The sequence below is a fragment of the Chiloscyllium plagiosum genome, unplaced genomic scaffold (assembly GCF_037043375.1).
Source record: "Chiloscyllium plagiosum isolate Xiang-an unplaced genomic scaffold, Cpla_swu_hap1 HiC_scaffold_19, whole genome shotgun sequence".
Taxonomy (NCBI): Eukaryota; Metazoa; Chordata; class Chondrichthyes; order Orectolobiformes; family Hemiscylliidae; genus Chiloscyllium; species Chiloscyllium plagiosum.
Window position 1 is genome coordinate 15,171,241 of NW_028270157.1, and position 22,269 is coordinate 15,193,509.

The following is a 22,269-nucleotide window of genomic DNA, read 5'->3' on the forward strand; positions in this document are numbered from 1 at the left end:
GCCGAAAGGCCTGTTTCCACGCTGTAAGTAATCTAATCTAAGCTGTGGAGAGAAAAAATAGAGTTAATGTTTGGAGTCTAATGACTCTTCTTCAGAGTGGAAAGCTTTCGGCCAAGAAAGTTTTGTTTTTAGAAAATGCATTTGTTCTCGGCATGTGAAAATTGTCGACAAAGGGAAATAATTTTTGTCTGTTCCTAACAGCGGCAGATGGCAGTGCCAGTAGCAGGGGCTATGTCCAAACTCCTGGCCCAGGGGCTCGTCTGCTTCCATCTGCTTGCTTTGTGTCTTTGCTTCAACCTTTTGTTTTTGCTCTCCTGTCTTTGTTTGTTCCTCTTTGGTGGTCTTTCCTGTGTCTTCAGCAGGGCCAGAGCTGACCCGGCCTGCCGAGACGTGAAGCAGCGATGGCAGGAGTCGGCTCCTCAGGGAGATCGGGCCCTCGGAGAGCTCGCCACGGCAATGATTGTGATGGTGCAGGAGCACGGTGACTCGAGGCGATGGTGATGGCAGGGCAGCCTCTGCTGCCGACAGAGAAGCCAGTTGGTGTCGGTCAGCTGCGGCAATATGGTAGGCCCCAATTGGTAGTCCTGGCAGATAGCCGGGAGGTGGCGAGTGCTTTAGCGGTAGTGTGGTAGACCCCAGTTGGTACTCCTGATTAATAGCTGGATGTGGTGAATGCTTTGTCGGTGGTGTGGTAAGCCTGGGTGCTGCTTCTGGCAGCATGGTAGTGGTGGTGGCCCCAAAGTGAGATTCCTGGAGTAGACTGTGTGGGGAAGGCAAGCCAGAGAAGAGGAGATCAAGCCCTTGTAGGACGTGCAGTCCCTGAATGGCCACACACGTAAAAAAGATCGTTACATGTAACTTTTAACTTTATTTCCTTCTTTCTTTCACACTATACAGGTATCGCCCGCTATCTGAAAGTAGAGCGTTCCTATGAAACCTTTTGTAAGCTGAAATAGCGTAAAGCGAAGAAGCATTAATTTACATGGGAAAAAATTCTCCTTTTTTCACAAAAGCGAAAATCCTTTTCGGATTTCTTTCGGTCAGCGAAAACAGGTACTAATGTAGGTCTTTCATAAAAACGAGGCAGCATAAAGCGAACTTTCAAAAAGTGGGGGACTCCTGTACTAAGAATGACTATAATGTTTAACTTTGTACTTTATTTCTTTCTACTTTGTTCTTAAGATTCTATACCTAGGTACTTATACTTATGACGGCACTGTGTGTATCAATATTGTACACTTTTCACTGCACTCCTGTACTTTTGTGCTTGAGTACACATGACAATGAAGGCTAAATCTAATAGCTCTTTCTGAAGGTGATGCTGAGCTATTATCTAGGAAGTGCAGTTCAAATAATGACAGCTGAAGATTATTGGAATTACAGATCCTGAAAGCAGGTGTCAATATAAAAATATTGCTATATGAAATTTAAAATCCGAAGGACAAAGAATACCTGGTTTGTTATGGTGAAGAATAAGCTGACGCCAGATGTGATTGTTGCCAGGGAGGAAGATGAACAATTCAGAAGGTCTGTAAGGCTGTACACTCCCTGTATCACATGATACCTAGAACACAAATAAAATACAAAGTCTTAAAATGTGTTTTAAAACAATCTGGATGAGTAGGGATAATTCAAATCTGTACCAAAATAAATTAATTATAACACTATAAAATCACCAGGTTTATAAAACGCTTGTGTGTAAATAATGCCTTTCACACCTACTGTTCACCTCAAAGTGTTTTAGGAAGTATTTTTGAAATGTCATCATTGTTCAGCAGCCAATTTGCACACAGTAAAGGATAGCATGGTGGCTCAGTGGTTAGCACTGCTGCCTCACAGTTCAATTCCAGCCTCAGGTGACTGTCTATGTGGAGACTGCACATTTTCTCCATGTCTGCATGGGTTCCTCCGGGTGCTCCAGTTTCCTCCCACAGTCCAAATATGTGCAGATTAGGTGGATTGTCTGTGTTAAACTGCCAATAGTATCCAGGGTTGTGCAGGTTAGGTGGATTAGCCATGGTAAATGCAGGGTTATGGGGGTGTGGAGGGTCTAGGTGGAATGCTTTTAAGAGGGTTGGTGTGGACTCAATTGGTTGAATGGCCTGTTCCTGCAGTGTAGGGATTCTATGATTCAATGAAACTCCCATAAGCATCACTGTAAAAATGACCAATCTGCTTTTTTGTGATGTTAATTGTTGGATAATATTGATCACAACGCCAAAGATTACTTAATTGGTCATCTTAAAACTAATGCTGTGGGATCTTTAGCATCCTATAAGGCAATGACTTTACAATTTCACTTGAAGGACAGCACCTCTTTCTAACACGAAACCATCAGCCTCTATTTTTGTGTTCAAGATCTGGAGGGAGACTTGAACCTCAAATTTTTTGGTTCAGAATGAAAAGGAGACCACATTTAAAAGGGCTGACAATTTTGAACACAGGAGTCACAGTCACCACACCCGTGGATATTGGGTGACTGGGGACACATACCCATCCTGCATGCCTAGTGGTAAATCTGAACTGAGAAATCAGCAGGAATTGTTTCAGTTGTTATTCACGCCCTATCATGCCAAAGTTCACTTTTGCAGAGATCTCATTGTCTGCCCAACACTATCACCCAAATCAACTCCAAAACATTGAAGACTCTGGGTCTTACATCCTCTCTGAAGCCTGCACATTTATTAGTCTACCTGGTCTACAACGATTCTCTTCCCTAAAACATATCAAATGTACATTGTGGGGCTCTGAGTAGTTTTCACTTATTGCTGTAGAGACTCAATCTTGAAATTCTCACACTTATTTTTAAATCCCTTTTTGGTCTCACCCCAACCCTATCTCTGGCTAGATGACCATTTATTGTCCATCCCTAATTGTCCAAATGCAGTAAGGAGGCAATCATATTGCTATGGGAGTGGAGTCACATGTAGGCCAGACCAGGTAAGGATAGCAGTTCCCTTTCCTAAAGGGCATTATGAACCAGATGAGCTTTTACAAACAATCGATCAATCATCATTATTAGTTTCTTAATTCCAGATTTTATTGGATGTAATTCCACCATGTGCTGTGGTGGGATTTGAACATGGGTCGCTGGAACAGCAGTCCAGTGATAATATCACTAGGCCATCACCTCCCCCTTTTAGACTTCAGTACAATATTACGGCTTCAGCATAATGCGATGTAAATTTGTATATTGTTCCTTAATATGTCTGGAGTTGCTGTTGTTTGCGTATGCCAATGGCCTTGAGATGGCTGAACTAATGAGCATTTGTAAACCACATCCTTTTAGATCAGATTCCCTACAGTATGGAAACAGGCCCTTCAGCCCAACAAGTCCACACCGACCCTCCGAGGAACAACCCACCTGACCCAATATCTACCCCTGCCTAATACACCTAACACTACAGACAATTTAGCATGAACAATTCACCTGACCTGCACATCTTTGGACTGTGGGAGGAAACCGGAGCACCCAGAGGAAACCCACGCAGACACAGGGAGAATATGCAAACTTCACACAAACAGTTGCCCGAGGCTGGAATCGAACCCAGGTCCCTGGTGCTGTGAGGCAGCAGTGCTAACCACTGAACCACCACGCCACTCCATCTGCTACTCTGTGCTGTCTTGTGCATGAGATTACACTTTACATACTGCCTTCTCGTGGATAGTGATGTACAGCTATTTTAAATCCTGCCAGTAAAAGGGGCAGCCTCCACACCTACTGATGTTTCAAGATATTAAAATAATTAACTCACTTCACCAGGTTTGGAAGCTGCTCTGGTTTGAGCCAAAATGCTTGTTTGTCACTATCCATGCCATTAATTGCCTTCTGAGTGGGCACAAGGAGTGTGATATTGGTGGATTCTGAAAGCAACTTGTTTTGAGAAGCATCCTGAAAAAAAAAGAGAATCAAAAAATTTTAGTTTAAAAGAATTTTCAATTTAAGGGGACTTTACCCTCACCTTCTCCTTCTCTCAGGAGAAAGGAAGAGCTTGTATTTATATATGCAACCTCAGGACGACAAATTACAGGTTTGCAACTTACATTCACCCACTTGAGAAATTCAGCTGCTTCTGGAATGAGGGAGAGAGCCTAGAAAGAAATGAGAAAATGGATTTTTACACATCACAAATCATTCTCATGATTTATTAATAGTGATAGACACTTTTATTGTGTCTTGGTTACATATTCTAATCGCTATATGTGGCAGGGTATTCTTTAGCTGGACATCACTATTATGTGACAACTGTTACACCTGCAGCTCAACTGTGCTGCCACTAGATGGAGCTTCCTCCACTGCAGATTCCCCCCTCAAAAATTTCACCTATAACATAATTAATGGACTCAGAGGAAAATTTCCCTCTCTGTAGACAATGCTGCTGCAGACTGACTCGTATAAAATCATGAGAGGATTTGACTGAAACTGAGAGGCTGCTTCCACCTGATTAGTGAGTCTGGACCAAGGGAGCACGAGGCTCAGGGTGAGAGTTGAAGATTTTGGACTGAGGTGTGGACAGCCTTCTTCACTTAGCGTGTTTTAAATCCTTGGAATTGTCTTCCCAAGAGGACTGTTAGTGCTCCATCATTGGGTACATTCACAAATGAGAAACTTGGGCTGTAAGGGAACCAAGAGACATGCGGATGAAGTAAGTAAGCAAAAGATCAGCCATGATATTACTGACTGGTGGAGCAGTCTCTATTTCTTCTTATTTAGATCTGAAATCTACATATCTGTGTCTATATGGAATTTAATCACCCTTATATATCATTCCAGGCAGAAAGAATGAGGACTGGCAATATAAAATAAAGGACACAGTGCTAACGTCTTGTGGCACAACAGTAGCATCTCTAGCCCTGGGCCAGGAAGTCCAGATTCAATTTCCACCTGTCCTAGGTGTGTGTTACAGTATGGCCAAGAAAGGTTGATTGAAATAAGTACGGTTCTGTTATAGAAGGGATATTAGTAACCTGGAGAGGGTTCAGAAAAGATTTACCAGAATTTTGCCAGGAATGGAGGGTTTGAGTTATAAAGATAGGCTGGAAAGGTTGGGACTTGTTTCACTGGAGAGTGGGAGATTGAGAGTGACCTTATCGAGGTTTATAAAACCATGAGGGGCATAGATAAGTGAGTAGCAAATGTATTTTCCCTAAGTTGGGGGAGTTCAAAACTAAGGGACACATTTTTAAGGTGGGAGGAGAAAGATTTAAAAATGACATGGGGGACATTTATTTAATGCAAAGAGTGGTCCAGCTACAATGTTGAAAAGACTTTTGGATATGTACATGAATGGGAAAGGTTTGGAGGGATATGGGTCAAATGCAGGCAGGTGGGACTAGTTTAGTTTGGGAGCACGGTCGGCATGGACTGTTGGGCCGAAGGGTCTGTATGACACTCCAGTGGGTGCAGGAGCAGAGGAACTTGAAGCTACACATGAAAAAATCATTGAAGATGGTGGGACAGGGTTAAGGAAGCATAAAAGATGCAGGATCCCAGACTTTATAATTAAAGGCAGAGGGAAGAAATGTCAGGAAGTTATGGTGAACATAAATAGTATATAAAATAGGAGGAGTCAGCTGTTCAAACCCTCAAGTTTGCTCTAATGTGCATTAGGAACATAGCTAAACTGATTGCGGCTACTACACAACTTTCCTATCAGTCTCCCAGAACCCTTGTCTCCCTCGTCAACATCTCCCTCTCCAACTCAGCATTGAACTTGTTCATTGATCCAGACTCCAATGCTCTCTAAAAGACTTCCATTGATGAGAGGATCATGAACCAGAGGACACTGATCTATGGTAACTGGCAAAAGAAACAAAGGTGACAAAAGTTAGGGTCTGGAATGGGCTGCCTGAGAATGTGGTGAAGGAAATTCAACTGTTGGTTTCAAAGGAGAAATCTTTTATTCATTCGAGGGACATGGGTGTCACTGGCTTGGATAATGTTTATTGCCCATCCCTGATTGCCCTTGTGAAAGTGGTGGTGAGTGATCTTGTTGAACCTGTGTCATCTGTAGAGAAACCCATAATGCTGTTAGACAGGGAGTTCCAGGATTCTGACCTGGTGACTGTGAAGGAATGGTTATATATTTCCAAGTCAGGATGATGAGTGGAGGGGTTTCGATTACCCAAGGAAGAAACTAAATTTGCAGAACTATGGGAAAAAGGAGGAGGAGTGAGACTGGCTGAATTGCTGTTGCAGAGACCAGCACATTCATGGCAGGCTGAATGGCCTCATACTATGCTGTAACCTCTCCATGTTCCTGGGATTTATTCCTTGCACTTCGGTTGTTTTACTGAGGACATGGAAGTAGGATTTTAATCAATTAGGGCTGACTGTAATCCATTATTAGTCAAATTAGATACACCAGCGAATGGGAATCACCAGCCACCTGCTTTAGTATGAAGATGATGGGACAATTCTAAAGGGCCAGTCATTGACTGAAAATGTGAACAGAATGTGTTTTCATCGGAGAAAATAAGCTGAAGGCCAATCTGGGATTTGGTGAAAGATGTAATGCAGATTTATGGAAAGGTTCCTTTTATTCGTTTGTAGTATTTGGACATGACTTGCTGGCCAGCATTTATTGCCCATTCCAGCTGCTTTTGAGAGGGTGGTGGTTAGTTAGCTACTTGGATGGCTGCAGTCCATGTGCTGTAGGTAGCCCACAACACCCTTAGGGAGGGAATTCCAAGATTTTTATCCAGAAGGAATGGCAATCTTTTCCCAAGTCAGGATGGTGCTTGGCTTGGAGGGGAAATTGCCGGTGGTGGTGTTCCCATATATCTGCTGCCCTTGTCCTTCCAGATGGAAGGGCTTATAATCTTGGAAGCTGCTGTCGAAGGATCGCTGGTGAATTTTTGCAGTGCACCTTGTAGATGGTACACACTGCTGCCGCTGAGTGTCAGTGGTGGATGCTTGTGGATGTGGTGCCAATCAAGCAGGACACTTTGTCCTGGATGGTGTCTAGCTACTTGAGTGTTATTGGAGCTGCAACCATCCAGGCAAGTGGAGAGTATTCCATTACATTCTTGACCTGTGCCTTGTAAATGGTGGACAGGCTTTGGGGAGTGAGGAGATGAGTTACTCGCCACAGTATTTCTAGCCTCTGACCTACTCTTGTAGCTGCTGTATTTACTTGGTGAGTCAACTTGAGTTTCTGGTCAATGGTACCCCAAGGAAGTTGATAGTGGGGGTTTCAGTGATGGTAAGGGGTGATGGTTAGATTGCCTCTTATTAGAGATGGTCATTGCTTGGCATTTTGTGGAGCAAATGTTATTTGCCACATGTCAGCACAAGCCTGGACATTGTCCAGATCTTGTTGCATTTGAACATAGGCTGCTTCAGTGTCTGAAACAAATCATACAATTGCTACAGAGCAGAAGGAGGCTATTCAGCCCATCGTGCCTGGACCAGTTCCCACCAAAGGACTTGACATCCATGAAAGGTGCACTCATAACCTGAACAAAGGGTTGTTAGCAACTTATAAATCTTTCTGCCATATGACAGAAAGAAGGGTGGACTGTCTTCCACCACCACCGTTGGGTCCAAGCTATATTATGTTGCTGAAGTGCCATGTTGCCACGGTGACTCGGGCTCTGTGTACTACCACCATCATATTCCCTAGAGCTTTTGAATGAGCTTTCCAATGGTCAAGCGCTACTATCTTCCTAAAGCTGTACAACAACACTTTTCATAGTCATTTGTCTTGTAGGTTTTATGTTGAACCAAACTCAACGTGTGTGTGATCTGAATGAGCCCAGTACCCCGAAGGAAAATGTTTGAACAGATAACCATACTAGTGAGCTTACCGTCACAGCGTTTCCATAACAGATCAGACCATCACCATCATATCCTTTCTGACAAGTGCAGCCTCTGATTCCTGGAGATATATATATGCAAGTCGCCTGCCAGTATATATGAAGGAGATCAGCAAATGAGCAGTAAAAATACACACTTTATTTCTAAACATGAAGAGAATCCTATCTATTTTGTTGCCGCTCTTCAGCAGATTTTCATGTTTTCTTTTTGAATAATAGAGTAAGAAATCACAATCTGTTTCAGGTCTACTTTGAAATAGCAGCGACCAGCTCTGAGTATAGGACAATTATACAATCCTTATGGTAACTGAATAATCACTGTCATAACTTATCAATCCACCAGGCACATAATTAAAGATATAGAGTACAAATAGCAAGGACGTTAAACCTTTATAAATCACTATTTGAGCCTCAGTTGGAGTGATGTGTCCAATTCTAGCCATTACACTTTCGGAAGGATGTTAAGGCATTGGAGAGAGTATAGAGGAGCGTTACTGATGTGGTCCCAGGAATGAAAGACCTCAGTTAGTAGAAAAGGTGAAAGAGATTGGGATTGTTCACCTGAAACCAAGAGACTTAATGGGGGCATTCAAAATTACGAAGGGTTTTGTGCTTTTTCAAACATTCATTTGTGAGAGGTGAGTGTCTCTGCTGAGGCCAGCATTTATTTCCCATCCTTAAATGCCCTTGAGAAAGTGGTAGTGAACTGTCTTCTTTAACTACTGCAGCCCATCTGGTGTAGGTAGATCCACAGTAACGTTAAGGAGAGACTTGTAGGATTGTAACCTGGTAACGCTGAAGGTGATATCTTCAGGCTCGAAGGGCAGAATGGCCTACTCCTGCACCTATTGTCTATTGTCTATCTTCAGGATAGCGCGTGACTTGGATGAAAGGTATCCTTGCAGGCGCTGGTGTCCTGATGGAGGCCATGGGTTTGGAAGGTGCTGTCGGAGGAGCCTTGGTGAATTGCTGCAGTGCACCTTGTAGGTGACACCCACTACTACCACTGTTCATCGATGGCAAAAGGAGTGTGTGTTTAAGGCAGAAAATCAGGTTCCCATCAAATGGACTGCTTTGTCTTGGATTGTGTTGAGTTTTTGAGTGTTGTTGGAGCGGCATCCATCCACCCAATTGGGAGTATTTAAATGGAGAGTGTTAGCTGCATTAATCGGGGGAAATGTAGAGAAATCAGGGAATGGTTCTGGGTGGGTTACTCTTTGGAGGGTCGGTGTGGTCTTGCTGGGTCGAAGGGCCTGTTTCCACACTGAAGGGATTCTAAGTTCTAAGTTCTGTAGGGATTCTAATTCCCACCCAGCAATTCAATCTAAAATTCTTCAAGAACATAATTTGGGATGATGCAATCTTGATAAAGCTTAATATCATTTGTGAGTTGGTGGATGCATTGGACATGTGTACCAGAAGAGAGAGACTCGCAAATTACTTCACATTTGTCTGTTGAACCGAATTTGAGAGAAATATTGGTAAATTTGGAATATGGGTGGGTGGGATGAGAGGCAAATATGAAGGGGCAGAATGTAGTGCCCATGATCGATGTAAAGGCAGGGGATAACCTTGTGCTGGTTTGGGCTCTATTCCAATAGAAAGACTAACCTGCTGCTGGCTGCCTCTGAGGACCCCTGGGTTGGCACTATAGAGCCCGAAATCCAATTATAGTTCTGAGTGCTTCAGGCTCTGACTGTTTTAAAGAGCCTTCCCATAAATGGCCTTAGGACCTGCAATGTGATCAGCAATGGGGTCCTTGCACTCATTTCAGGCAGATGACAAGGCTACCGAAAGCAAAAGGCTCTCACGAAACCAGCCAAATAAGCATTTGCAAAGTGAGTTCTATCTCTTCAGTAAATTGGTCATTCATCGTAGAATCACTACAGTAGGTCATTCAGACCATCGAGTCCACACTAATCCTCCCACGCAGACGCACTCCCCTACAACCCTGCATTTCCCATGGCTACCCCTCATAACCTGCGCATCCTTGGACCCTATGGGCAACGTAGCAAGGCCAATCCACCTAACATGCATATCTTTGGACTTTGTGGACTGGAGGAAAACCACACAGTCACAGGGAAAATGTGCAAACTCCACACAGGCACTCACCTGAGGGTGGAATCAAACTGGGGTCCCTGACGCTGTGAGGCAGCAGTGCTAACCACAGCCATCATGCCACCCTGCACCCTTGTACCCATGTTAAACTTGTACTGGCATTGCAATTATGCTGCTGGGAATTCTAGTTGGCATGCTTTTCCATCCTGATGAAACAAGAGGGTATAATTTTAAAGGCAAGAAGTTTAGAAAAGATTTACGGGAAATCTTGTTCACCGATAGGGTAGTGGGGTCTGAGGTGCACTGCCTGGGAGGGTAGCTGATGAGGCAAACATCACAAATTTTATAAAGTATTTGGATAAGCATTTGAAGTGCCATAACATTCAAGGTAATGGGTTAAGCATAGGAAGGTGGGACAATGAAGGTAGGACTGTATCTTTAGGTGATACACAACTGATGGACTGAAGTGCCCCTTCTGTACTGTATGATTCTATGATTCTAGAACTCAACAGATTCTAACATCAAACCAACTCACCAGATAATGGCATCCTCCATTTTCTTCCAAACAAGGATTTATTGGCTCACATTCAATGCCGTTACCACGGAAACCCTTTTTGCACTCACAGTCATTCTGTTGATAAGTGAAAGACTCAACAAAATTAGCTATTTGTCATCTACTACTGTTAAACTTGCCTTCATTGTACAGACGGGTATAAGAGTTGGGACATCATATTCAGGTTTATAGGACATTGGTGAGGCCTCTTTTGGAGTACATTGTGCAGTTCTGGTCTCCCTGTTATAGGAAGGATATTATTAAACTGGAGAGGATTCAGAAAAGATTTACCAGAATGTTGTCAGGATTGGAGGGCTTGCATTAGAGAGGCTGGATAGGCTGGGACATTTTTCATTAGAGTATAGGAGGTTGAGGGGATATCTTATAGATGTTTATAAAATCATGAGGGGCACAGATAAGGTGAATAGCAAAAGTATTTTCCCGAGGGTGGGCGAATTCAAAACTAGGGGGCATATTTTTAAGGTGTGGGGAGAGAGTTAAAAAGGACATGGAGGATGCAACGTTTTTACGCAGAGAGTGGTTAGTATGTGGAACGAACTGCCAGAGGCAGGTATAGTTACAACATTTAAAAGACATTTGGATAAGTACATGAATAGGAAAGGTTTGGAGGGATATGGGCCGAGTGCAGGCAGATGGGACTAGTTTAGCTTTGAAACATGGTCGGTAAGGACCAGTTTGACCAAAGGGTCTGTCTCTGTGCTGCATGACTCTTTGACTCTATATCTCATGTGGAAAGGATCACATAAAATAATAATGGAATTCTGGTGACATTTTTTGTTTGCAATATTCTTTTGCAATATTAATTTCAACTTCAATTACTATTCAACACTGGTTCGAATGTGCATTTTTGAAAACCAGTTTGGTGTAACCATGAAGAAAAAGCATCGAGGGATAAGGAGGAAAAGGGTGTTTTTTCTGACCAGAGAGTTTAGGATTGGGGGTAAAATAAAAAGAAAATATACTGCAGATGCTGGAAATCTGAAATAAAACCAGAAAATGCGAAAGGAACTCAGCATGTCTGGCAGCACCTGTGCAGAGATGTTTGAAAGAAGAGTCATATTGGGCTTTTAACATTAACTCTGTTTCTCTCGCCTTAAGTTTTAGGGATCATTATTTCTGAATAAAAATTGCCCACTTAGAACTGAGGTGAAGGAAACTTTTTCACTTTGGAATTCTCTCCCTAACAGAGTTGGGGGTTGGTCAGACATCCACTATATACAAGTTCAAGACTAGGATCAATACGTTTTTAGGCACCACCATAGAAATGGAACATGGGTATTGGGTGGATAAGTGGAGTTGGCTAGAAGGCTCTGCCTGCTGCAAATGGGCTTCCCAGAATGGTCAAAGGACAGGGTCCTTGTGCTAATTTCAGGCAGTAACAGGGCTGCCTTAAAAAAAGGCTCTGGTTAAACTAGTAAAACACACACTCACAGTGAGTTCTGTGGCCTGGTAAACTGGTTATTCTTATGCCTGTTTTATGCTTGTGCATCAGATCTAAAGCATTGAATGGTGTTGTTTTATTCATTTATAGAACAAGGACATTACTGGCTAGGCCAGCATCTATTACCCATCCCTAAATGCCCAGAGGACAGTTAAGAATCAACCACATTGCTGTGGGTCTGGAGTCACGTGTAGGCCAGAATGGCAGTTTCCTTCCTTAAAGAACATTAGTGAACCAGGTGGGTTTCTTCCCAACAATCGGCAATGGATTTATGGTCATCATTAGCTTCTTAATTCCAGATTTTTAAAAAATATTGGATTCAAATGCCACCATCTACTCCAGTGGGATTTGAACCAAGGTCCTGGGAACATTACCTGGGTCTCTGGACTAACAACCCAGTGATAATACCACAAGACCATCATCATTATCAATGTAGGCTTCATTGCACTGTTAGTTCCTACTCCAGCACTCAGTCTCCCCTGCACTGCAGTAGTGAGGCTAGGGGCAATGCATCTTTAGAAAAGCTATCTTTCAGACTTGGGATCTTCCCAACCATCACTCTCCCTCACGATTACACTCACATCCTGTGATTTCAACTCCCAGGCTGCAGAGTGCGACCAACTGAGACATGAGGGTCCTAGGAAAGGAGTTGACAGTATTGATGAGAGGACAAGAAAATTGAGACAGGAATCAGGCACATTTACCTGGCCTGGCCCCAGGTGGATGCAGTTTGCGTTGATATGGCATCCTCCTCGACTTTCCAGCAAGCAGTTATTGATTTCAGTGCAATCCTCGCCATCTCCTGTCCATCCAGGTAAACATTGACACAAATACGACCCCATTCCTGTCATAATACATTCAGCCTGTGGGCAAATTGTGCACATTAAAAGTTTTTTTATTGACAAAGTCATTATTACACACTTAGAGTGGGGGTTGGTTTAGGTGATGAGCTGAAAAAATTGTAGCCTTGTCAACAAATCTGGTGGCAGTAGTGAGTTCCAGTTCATGAAGGGGTTCCACATTGCTATAGCAACATGAATGTTGCAGCTTGGAATAGTGGGTAGTCAAGACTACAATTCCCTTCCAGCACATGGCCTTAGTGCTTGCATTGGTGATGGTTGTGAGGGTTTCCTCTCCCTTGGATGTGACACTGAGTCTGTTCTGCCATTCAATTATGGCTGGTATGTTTTGCCAACCCATTCTCCTGCCTTCTCCCCAAAGCCCTTGATCCCCTTACTAATCATGAATCTATCTCTCTCTCTCAATGACTTGGCTTCCACAGCTTTCTGCTGCAATGAATTACAAAGATTAACCACCCTCTATCTGAAGAAATTCCTCCTCATCTTAGTTCTAAAGGGTCATCCTTTCAGCCTGTAGCTGTGTCCCCAGGTCCTAGTCTCTCCTACTAGTGGAAATATCTTCTCCATGTCCACTCTGTCTGGGCCTCCCAGTATTCTGTCAGTTTCAATCACATCCCCCCCATCCTTCTAAACTCCATCGAGTTCACACCCAGAGTCCTCACCCACTCCTCATATGACAAGCCCTTCAACCCCGAGATCATTCATGTGAATCTCCTCTGGAGCCCCTCGAAGACCAACACATCCTTCCTTAGATATAGGGCCCAAAACAGCTCACAATATTCCAAATATGGTCTGACTTCAGCCTTATACAGCTTCAGCAGTGCTTCTCTGCCCTTGTGTTCTAGCCCTCTTGAATTGAATGCTAATATTACATTTGCCTTCCTAACTGCCAACCCGAACCTGCATGTTAACCTAAAGAACATCCAAAGTCCTTTTGTGCTTCAGATTTCCAAAGAATTTCCCTGTTTAGAAAATAGCCTATGCCTCTATTCTTCCTACCAAAGTGCATAACCTCTTACTTTCCCACATTGTATTCCATCTGCCACTTCCTTGCCCACTGTCCAAGTCCTTCTGTATGATAAACACCACCTCCAGCACTACCTATACCTCCACCTATCTTTGTGTCATCTGCAAACTTAGCAACAATGCCATCAGTTCCTCCATTCAGATCATGGGATAACTTAATTACTGGACCCTTCAGGGCAGACAGCGAAAGCTGGTAACTCCTTATTGTCAGTGCAGGAATCTATAACCATCAGCAAAGATAGTCAGTTCTACTTACATTGTTACTGCAGCCACCTCGATCTGGCTGACGACACACATTTGCCTCCTCACAGTAGGATCCGTCACCTTCATAGTTTGGCTTGCAAACACAGCTAGAGGGATATCAAGCAGCGGCCATTTAAAAGTGAAAGCGTACCTTGAATCAATCGGTTTATTGTGCTCACTGCCACTTTGGTCAGAATTGATGCTTGCAGCAATTATCCAACTCTCACTCAGCTCAGCTGCCAACGCTCACACTTTTGAGTCAGAAGATTGTGGGCAATTTTGCAGAAAAATCAAAGCTGTCTCTCTTGTGGAGTATTGAGGGAGTGCTGCAAGGTCAGAAGCATGCCCTTCTGACTGGAAGTTAAAAAGTGGTCCTTTTGCCCCCTCAGGTGAATGTAGTAGATCCCATGGTAAGAGTTTTGAAGATGTGCATGTTGGAACTGCAGCAAGTAACTCACCTCCTCACTCCCCAAAGCCTGTCCACCATCTACAAGGCCCAAGTCAGGAGTGTGATGCTAAAATCTAACTAAAGGACTAATACATTTATGACACCTTGTTATGTTGTTGAAATACCCCAAAATACATTTGGGTGGCTCAGTGGTTAGCACTGCTGCCTCACAGAACTAGGGACCGGGGTTCAATTCTACCTGTGAGTGAATGTCTGTGTGGAGTTTGCACATTCTCCCCACATCTGCATGAGTTTCCTCCCACAAATCCAAAAATGTGCAGGCGAGGTGGATTTCCCATGTTAAATTGTCCACAGTGTGCAGGTTAGTACGATAAGCAATGTTTAATAAGTGGGCTGGGTCTGGGCGAGATGCTCTTTGGAAGGTTAGTGCAGACTCAATGGGCTGAATGGTCTCTTTCCACACTACAAGGATTCTGTGATATTTGGGGCATAGATAAGATGAATAGCTGAGGTCTTCTCCCCAGAATAGGGGAGCCCAAAACTATAGGGCATAAATTTAAGGTGCGAGGGGAGAGATTTAAAAGAGACCTGAGGGGCAACGTTTTCACACAGAGGGTGGTGCGAATATGGAATGAGCTGCCAGAGGAAGTGGTAGTACAATTATAGCATTTAAAAGACATTTCGACAGGTACATGGATAGGAAAGGTTTAGAGGAATATGGGCCCAATGGAATGAGTTCAGTTTAGGAAATCTGCTCAGCATGGACAAGTTGGACTGAAGGCCTTGTTTCCATGCTGTATATCACTGTGGCTCTATGTCTCTAAATTCAATTACTTGTCATTGGAGTATGACCCTTCTTGATGAACTGGCAACAGTTCCAAGAAATTAGTTCACCAAAGTCTCAGAAATGAGAGTAATGTCCAAGCAAGCCTAGAAACATGAATCCAGGAGGCCTGTGATGAGTTGTTGGGGAATGGGTAGGCACAGAAATAATTTCTAAATGGCTAAGCCTGTGGTGCACAAGGTATTGAAGGTTGAGTCTCATTGTCATTGAAGGTGTTTTGCTCCAAATGAGCACAGTGTGGGGAGCTCTGTTGTCTCCATTTGCTTAAGATTATGGGCAGCACGGTGGCACAGTGGTTAGCACTGCTGCCTCACGGTGCCAGAGACCTGGGTTCAATTCCCGCTTCAGGCAACTGTCTGTGTGGAGTTTGCACATTCTCCCCGTGTCTGTGTGGGTTTGCTCCGGTTTCCTCCCACAGTACAAAAATGTGCAGGTTAGGTGACTTGGCCATGGGAAATTGCCCGTAGTGCTAGGTGAAGAGGTAAATGTAGGGGAGTGGGTCTGGGTGGGCTGCTCTTCGGAGGGTCGGTGTGGGCTTGTTGGGCCGAAGGGCCTATTTCCATGCTGTAAGTAGTCTATTAAAGAAAAATTATGCCTTTCACATTAGTTAACGCTTCTCCGACGCTTCAGCCCACAGTACCTGAGGCTCCCATTCTTGTATTCGCAGTTGGCATGGGCATGGCAGAACTGAACACTGGGTCCGCAAGGCGTGGTCTGTCTCTCACAGAAGACTCCACTGTATCCCGGCACGCAGGAGTTAAACTTACACGCACCGTTGCCAGTCATCCTGTTGTTGCATTTCCCATGAACACATTGGCAGGCTACAACAAGGTTAAAAAGAAAGACCAGCTTGAGAGCTCAGTGGAAAAAGTAATCGAGGATTATTACGGAGCTCAAGGCATCAGGAACAAACTTACTTTGGTCACAGTTTGGTCCATATTTGTGAGGGTCTGAACACAGGTGACACCTGGAGCCCGTGAATTTGTCATCGCAAAGACATGCGCCATTTCCATCTAAACCGTCTGCACACTGAGCAAAACAACATGGGCACACAGATAGACATTAGAATTTGGAATTTATCACCACAAAGAACCACTGAGGTAAAAAGCATAGATTCATTTAAGGGGAGTCGAGATAAATAACTAAGTGGATGAAAGAATGGAGGGATACTCAGGATTAAATAGGAAGGAAGGAGCTATGTAGCAACTCTGCTATCAGTGCTGTACTGTCACCTAAATCTCACTGAGGAATAGAGTTGTTAGATTGGAAGGATTCTGAAAGCTTTGAAGACAAACTTTGAAATATGATACATAAAGGGTATGTGTACAGAGCTTGGAAGATGGAGTGTATAACCACATTGATACACTGACAGCACGGTGGCTCAGTGGTTAGTACTGCTGCCTCACAGCGCCAAGGACCCGGGTCTGATCCAAGTCTCGGGCGACTATCCGTGTAGAGTTTGCACATTCTTCCCATATCAGCGTGGGTTTCCTCTGGGTGTTTTGATTTCCTCCTAAAGTCCGAAGATTAGATGAAATGGCCATGCTTTAAAAAAAATTGCCCATAGTGTTAAGGCATATGTAGGTGCATTAGTCAGAGGAATGGCTCTGGGCAGGTTACTCTTTGGAGGGTCAGTGTGGACTTTTTGGGCCAAAGGGCCTGTTTCCATGCTGTAGGGATTCTATGATCCAGCTACATCCTATGAATTTGGACAACTGAAAGATGACCTAAGAAATCATAGGCTTGAGAGATCCTGAAGTGAGAGCATATCTGCTGACAGAGGAGAAACTTACTCTCAGAAAGCTATCAACATGTGCAGAAGCTCTGAGACCATCAGTCACCAGCTGTAGTACATTAATGGGAGAACGGATGAGAATAGTATTATATTCCAGGCCAAATGAGAACAACATCATGGGGAACAAAAGGAAGACAGATTTCAGAAGAGCCAACAGAAAGATCAAGGGCAGGCTGTAAATATTGCAGGGGCCATCACCCAAAAGAAAGGAAAGTTTATCCAGCATGAGGGAAGCAGCATTCTAACTGCAAGAAATGGAATAACTTTTCACATAAGTGCCGAGCTAGAAAGAAGCAAGGAAAAACTTATAAAGGTGGATGCTGGAGGATGTCGTTGGACAACCCAGTCTCCACCATAGAAAGGTTTGGACAGTTCAGGTCAAAATGGTGTGTGTCCATTAGAATCATAGAATTCCCACAGTGTGGAAGCAGGCCATGTGGCACATTGAGTCCACACTGACCACTGAAAAGCATCCTGCCCAGACCCACCTTATCCCTCTATTTCCCACGGCTAGCCTGAACATTTCTAGACTGTGAGAGGAAACCAGAGCACCCAAAGGAAACCCATTCAGACACAGGGAGAATGTACAAACAGTTACCCGAGGGTGGCACTGGCGTTGTGGGGAAGCAGTGCTAATCACCATGCCAACCCCAAGGATATGAGGTAACACAATGTCTTATGAGGAGAGATTGAACAGTTTAGGCCTAAACTGGCTGGATTATGGAAAAATGAGAGGAGCAAATAGATGTACATAAAATGCAAGAGGGAACGGACAAAATAGCACTGAGCAGATATTTCCCCTTGCAGGCGACCTAGAACAAGAGGTCTTAGTTTTAGGATGTATTTTTGGTTTCTTTTCCCCAGGGTGGGGGGATTTCAAGTCCATGGGCATATTTTTAAGGTGAGAGGAGAAAGATTTAAAAAAGACAAGGGGGCATTTTTGTTTTACACAGAGTATAGTTCGTGTGTGGAATGAACTTCCAGAGGAAGTGGTGCATGTAGGTATAGTTACAACATTTAAAAGTGGTTGGCTAAGTATATGAATAAGAAATGTTTGGAGAAATATGGGCCAAGTGCAGGCAAGTGGGACTAGTTTAGTTTGGGATTTTGTTTGATGTGGATTGGTTGGACTAAAGGGTCTTCTTTCATGCTATATGACTCTTTGATAATGGATGGTTGAAGCACATCCATGCAAGCCATTGAAGGGTTAAATCTAGTCTGAGGAAAGCAAGAGAAGCGCTTTCCTGGACGGACAAGAATCATGAGATTAGGCACCATACCAGCCAGTGTAATAGCTTGCTCTTCATTACAATCAAAGAGCTAGTTCATGATATACGACAAGAATGGTTGAAGATTGGAATAGACCTCTTCACTCTTGACTATTATTCTGGCTGCTTGGAGTTAGACTAGTTGACCTGAATGACTACCAGTGATTTTGTAGAATGTTTGAAAGCGTATATTGTGATAAGTGATAATGACTCCCAATTCATGAGTGAAGAATTCAAGTGCTTGACTAGGATTGGGAAATTCAGAACCAGACATCATCGTCACACCATCCCCAAGCAAATCAATCATCTCGGTCTTAAATGGACAACTCCTTATTCTGAGATTACAGCTTTTGGTCATAGACTCTCCCTCAAAGGGAAAAATAACCTTTGCATATTTACTCGTCAGGCCCCCCAAGAAACATTGGGTTTATAAATTCACATTAAGAAATGCTTTGTTCTGTAATTCCTACCTGACCATTGCCTGAACAGGGGTTTTGGAATCCACCTGGACATTGTCGGCAGTCTGGACCATAGAATCCTTTGCAGCATTTTGGTATCTAGAAACCACGTCAGGAAAGCAATTGCGAAGAATGGTCATACTCTGTAAATACTACACACATACACACACACACACACACACACACAGACACACACACAGACAGAAACACACAGACAGAAACACACACACAGACAGACAGACAGAAACACACACACACACACACACACACACAGAAACACACAGACCGACACACACACGATTCAGCTTCTTGGAGTTCAAGGAGTTACAAAAAACAGGTTTGTCAAATATGATTTCTCTTTTGTAAATCCATGTTGACTTTGCCCAAACAACTTGCAATTTTCCAAGTGCAGTTATCACATCCTTTACAATATGGATGTCAGGCTAACAGGTCCACAGTTCCCCAGCTAATTTGCCTGTAGGGTCCTTCTATCTCTCTCTATTCTTAAATAATAGGGTTACACTTGCAAACGCGCACAATCTCAGAAAGATGATCACTATTGTATCCACCCTGTCTCACTACCACATTCAACACAAAGATCATCGGGTCCCAGTCAATTTGCAGTCCCATCATGTTGTTTAGTAGTATTTCTTTCTTCACTAAGACTAATTTTAGACTGCTGCTACACCACTGTGAAAGATCCCTACTGTTCCATCCCCCGCCCTCAGTTTGGGAACTCCGACCACAATGCCATGTTTCTTCTCTCGGCTTACAGGCAAAAGCTCGAGCAGGAGACACCTTCGCAGATACAGGTCCAGTGCTGGTTGGAGGAGGCAGAGGATCAACTCCGGTGCTGTCTGGAATTGGCTGATTGGGCCATGTTCAAACAATCCACAGGTATCTTGGACGAGTACGCCACCACCATCACAGACTTTATCAGCGAGTGTGTGGAGGACTGCATACTGAGGAAGTCAATGCGGGTGTTCCCCTTTAGGAAACCTGGGTAAATCAGGACATACAGAACCTGCTAAAAACCAGGTGTGAGGCCTTCAGATCAGTAGACCCACTCAACTATAAGGAATCCAAGTATGACCTTTGCAGAGCCATTAAGACAGCCAAGGACCAATACTGATCCAAACAAGAGACCCAGACAGACACCCGGCGACTATGGCAAGGTCTGAATGACATCACAGGTTCTAAAAAGAGACAGTGCAAGATAGCAGACAATGACACATCCCTCCCAGATCGTCTCAACACCTTCTATGCTCGCTTTGAGCAGAACTTCGGTGGAGAGGTAACACCTATTCTGACAAGTCATGACGAACCTATTCCAACGGTCACTGGATCAGAGTGAATCCTTCATGTGAAAACAAAGAAAGCAATGGGACCAGACGAAGTACCAGGCCGTGTGCTCAGATCATGCACAGATCAACTGGCAGAGGTCTTCTCAGACATCTTCAACCTCTCTCTGCAGCAGCCACGGTCCCTGCCTGTTTCAAGAGGGTCAATATCATCCCTGTGCCTAAGGTAGCTCATGCAGCATGTCTCAATGACTACCACCCAGTGGCCCTAACTTCGGTGGTCATGAAGTGCTTTGAGAGGCTGGTCATGGCATTAATCAACTCCAGTCTCCCCACTACTCTTGACCCACTCTAATTTGTCTATCAGACCAACAGATCCACGTTAGATGCCATATCACTTGTCCTTCACTCCTCCCTAGAACATTTTGACACCAAGAACAACTACATAAGAATCCTACCCATTGGCTAGAGTTCAGTCTTCAACACTGTTGTCCCCTCAAGACTGATTACTAAACTTAGTGATCTTGGACTAAGCCCCACTCTCTGCAACTGGATCCTCAGTTTCCTGACTCACAGGCCACAATCAGTGAAGTTTGGGGACAATATTTCATCCTCACTAACACTCAATACTGGAACCTCCCAGGGGCACATACTCAGCTCTCTGCTGTACTCACTGTATACCCATGACTGTGTTGCCAAATACCAGACTAATGCCATTCACAAGTTAGCTGATGACACTACCATAGTCGGTCGAATCTCATATGGTGATAAAACAAACTACAGACGGGAGGTGGAAGACCTGGAAAAATAGTGCCTGAGAACAACCTAGCTCTCAATGCCGGCAAAACCAAGGAACTTTTTATTGACTTTCGGTGGGATGTTACACAGCACAGAGGTGGAATGAGTGGAGAGCATCAAGCTCCTGGGAATGGTCACCCACAATAAGCTTTCTTGGACTCTTCAAGAGTTACAAAGCCCAACAACGTATCTTCTTCTGAGGCAGCTGAGGAAATTTGGCATGATGGCGAATACCCTTGCCAACTTTTATAGATGCACCATCAAGAGCATTCTGTCTCGATGTATCACTACCTGGTATGCAAACTATACCATTCAAGATCGGAGACGGTTACAGAGAGTGGTGAACTCGGTCCGGACAAACCTCCCATCTATAGAATCCATCTTCCAGGCCCGCTGTCAAAGAAAGGCCGCCAGCGTTCTCAAAGATCCATCCCACCCTGGCAATGTTTTTCTACAATCTCACCATCAGGGAGAAGGTAAGAAGCCTGAACACACGCACCAGCCGGTTTCGAAACAGTTTCTACCCAACTGTTGTAAGAATACTGAATGGACTCACAAACTCTTAACATTCGCCTGTACCTGTGTTTTTGTTTTTGCCGCTGTTTACCTATTATTTACTATCTATGCTACTTAACTCTGTGATCTGCCTGTATTGCTCACAAGACAAAGCTTTTCACTGTGCCTCGGTACACGTGACAATAAATTCAATTCAATTCAATTCTTTCACCTCTTCATTCTCATTGGTCCCTCAGTTCTCTAGTATTTCTCAAAGATGTATTGGATCTGAGAAAATTATTAGATCTGAAACCTCACAACTGCTCAGACTCTGATGGGTTTCATCTTGGGGCCTAAAAGATGTGGCTGCTGAGATAATGGATGCGTTGGATTTAATTTTCCAAACGTCCCTAGGTTCTGGAAAGATCCCAGCAGATTGAATAATAACAAAGGGAATTCCTCTATCCAAGATGGAAGAGGGACACAGAAGGAAACTAGAGGCTGAACATCTGTCAGAGGGAAATTGTTGAATTCAATTATAAAAAGATTACAGGAGGAGACTTGAAAAATCTCAGTGCAATTGGAACAGTTAACATAGTTGTTTGAAAGGGAAGTTGTGTTTGGCCAATTTATTAGAATTCTTTGAGGAAGTAACAAGCAGCAGACATAAAAGGAGACCTATAGATATAGGATACTTGGATTTCTAGAAAGCATTCAGCAAGCTGCCACATCAAAGGTTATTACACAAAATAAGTCCTCACCATGTAGGGAGGATGAGCATGGATAGAGGATTGGTTAGCTAACAGGATGCAGAATGGGTAAGTGGAGTACCACAGTAATCAGTGCTAGGACCTCATGTATTTATAATCTATATTAATGAC

At 43.7% G+C, this 22,269-nt stretch overlaps 1 protein-coding gene across 1 annotated transcript in view; it reads right to left on the bottom strand.

Annotated features, from left to right (window-relative positions):
- stab2 (stabilin 2) overlaps positions 1-22,269 on the bottom strand; it is a 182,235-nt gene that overhangs the window by 92,720 nt on the left and 67,246 nt on the right. The window contains exons 21-30 of the mRNA XM_043709921.2: positions 18,807-18,893; positions 16,191-16,302; positions 15,914-16,094; positions 14,034-14,127; positions 12,596-12,754; positions 10,412-10,507; positions 7,810-7,905; positions 4,045-4,092; positions 3,756-3,892; positions 1,453-1,564 (exon numbers count right to left, since the gene is read on the bottom strand). Coding sequence (XP_043565856.2) covers positions 1,453-1,564; positions 3,756-3,892; positions 4,045-4,092; positions 7,810-7,905; positions 10,412-10,507; positions 12,596-12,754; positions 14,034-14,127; positions 15,914-16,094; positions 16,191-16,302; positions 18,807-18,893 — 1,122 coding nt within the window. The remainder of the gene's footprint in view (positions 1-1,452; positions 1,565-3,755; positions 3,893-4,044; positions 4,093-7,809; positions 7,906-10,411; positions 10,508-12,595; positions 12,755-14,033; positions 14,128-15,913; positions 16,095-16,190; positions 16,303-18,806; positions 18,894-22,269) is intronic.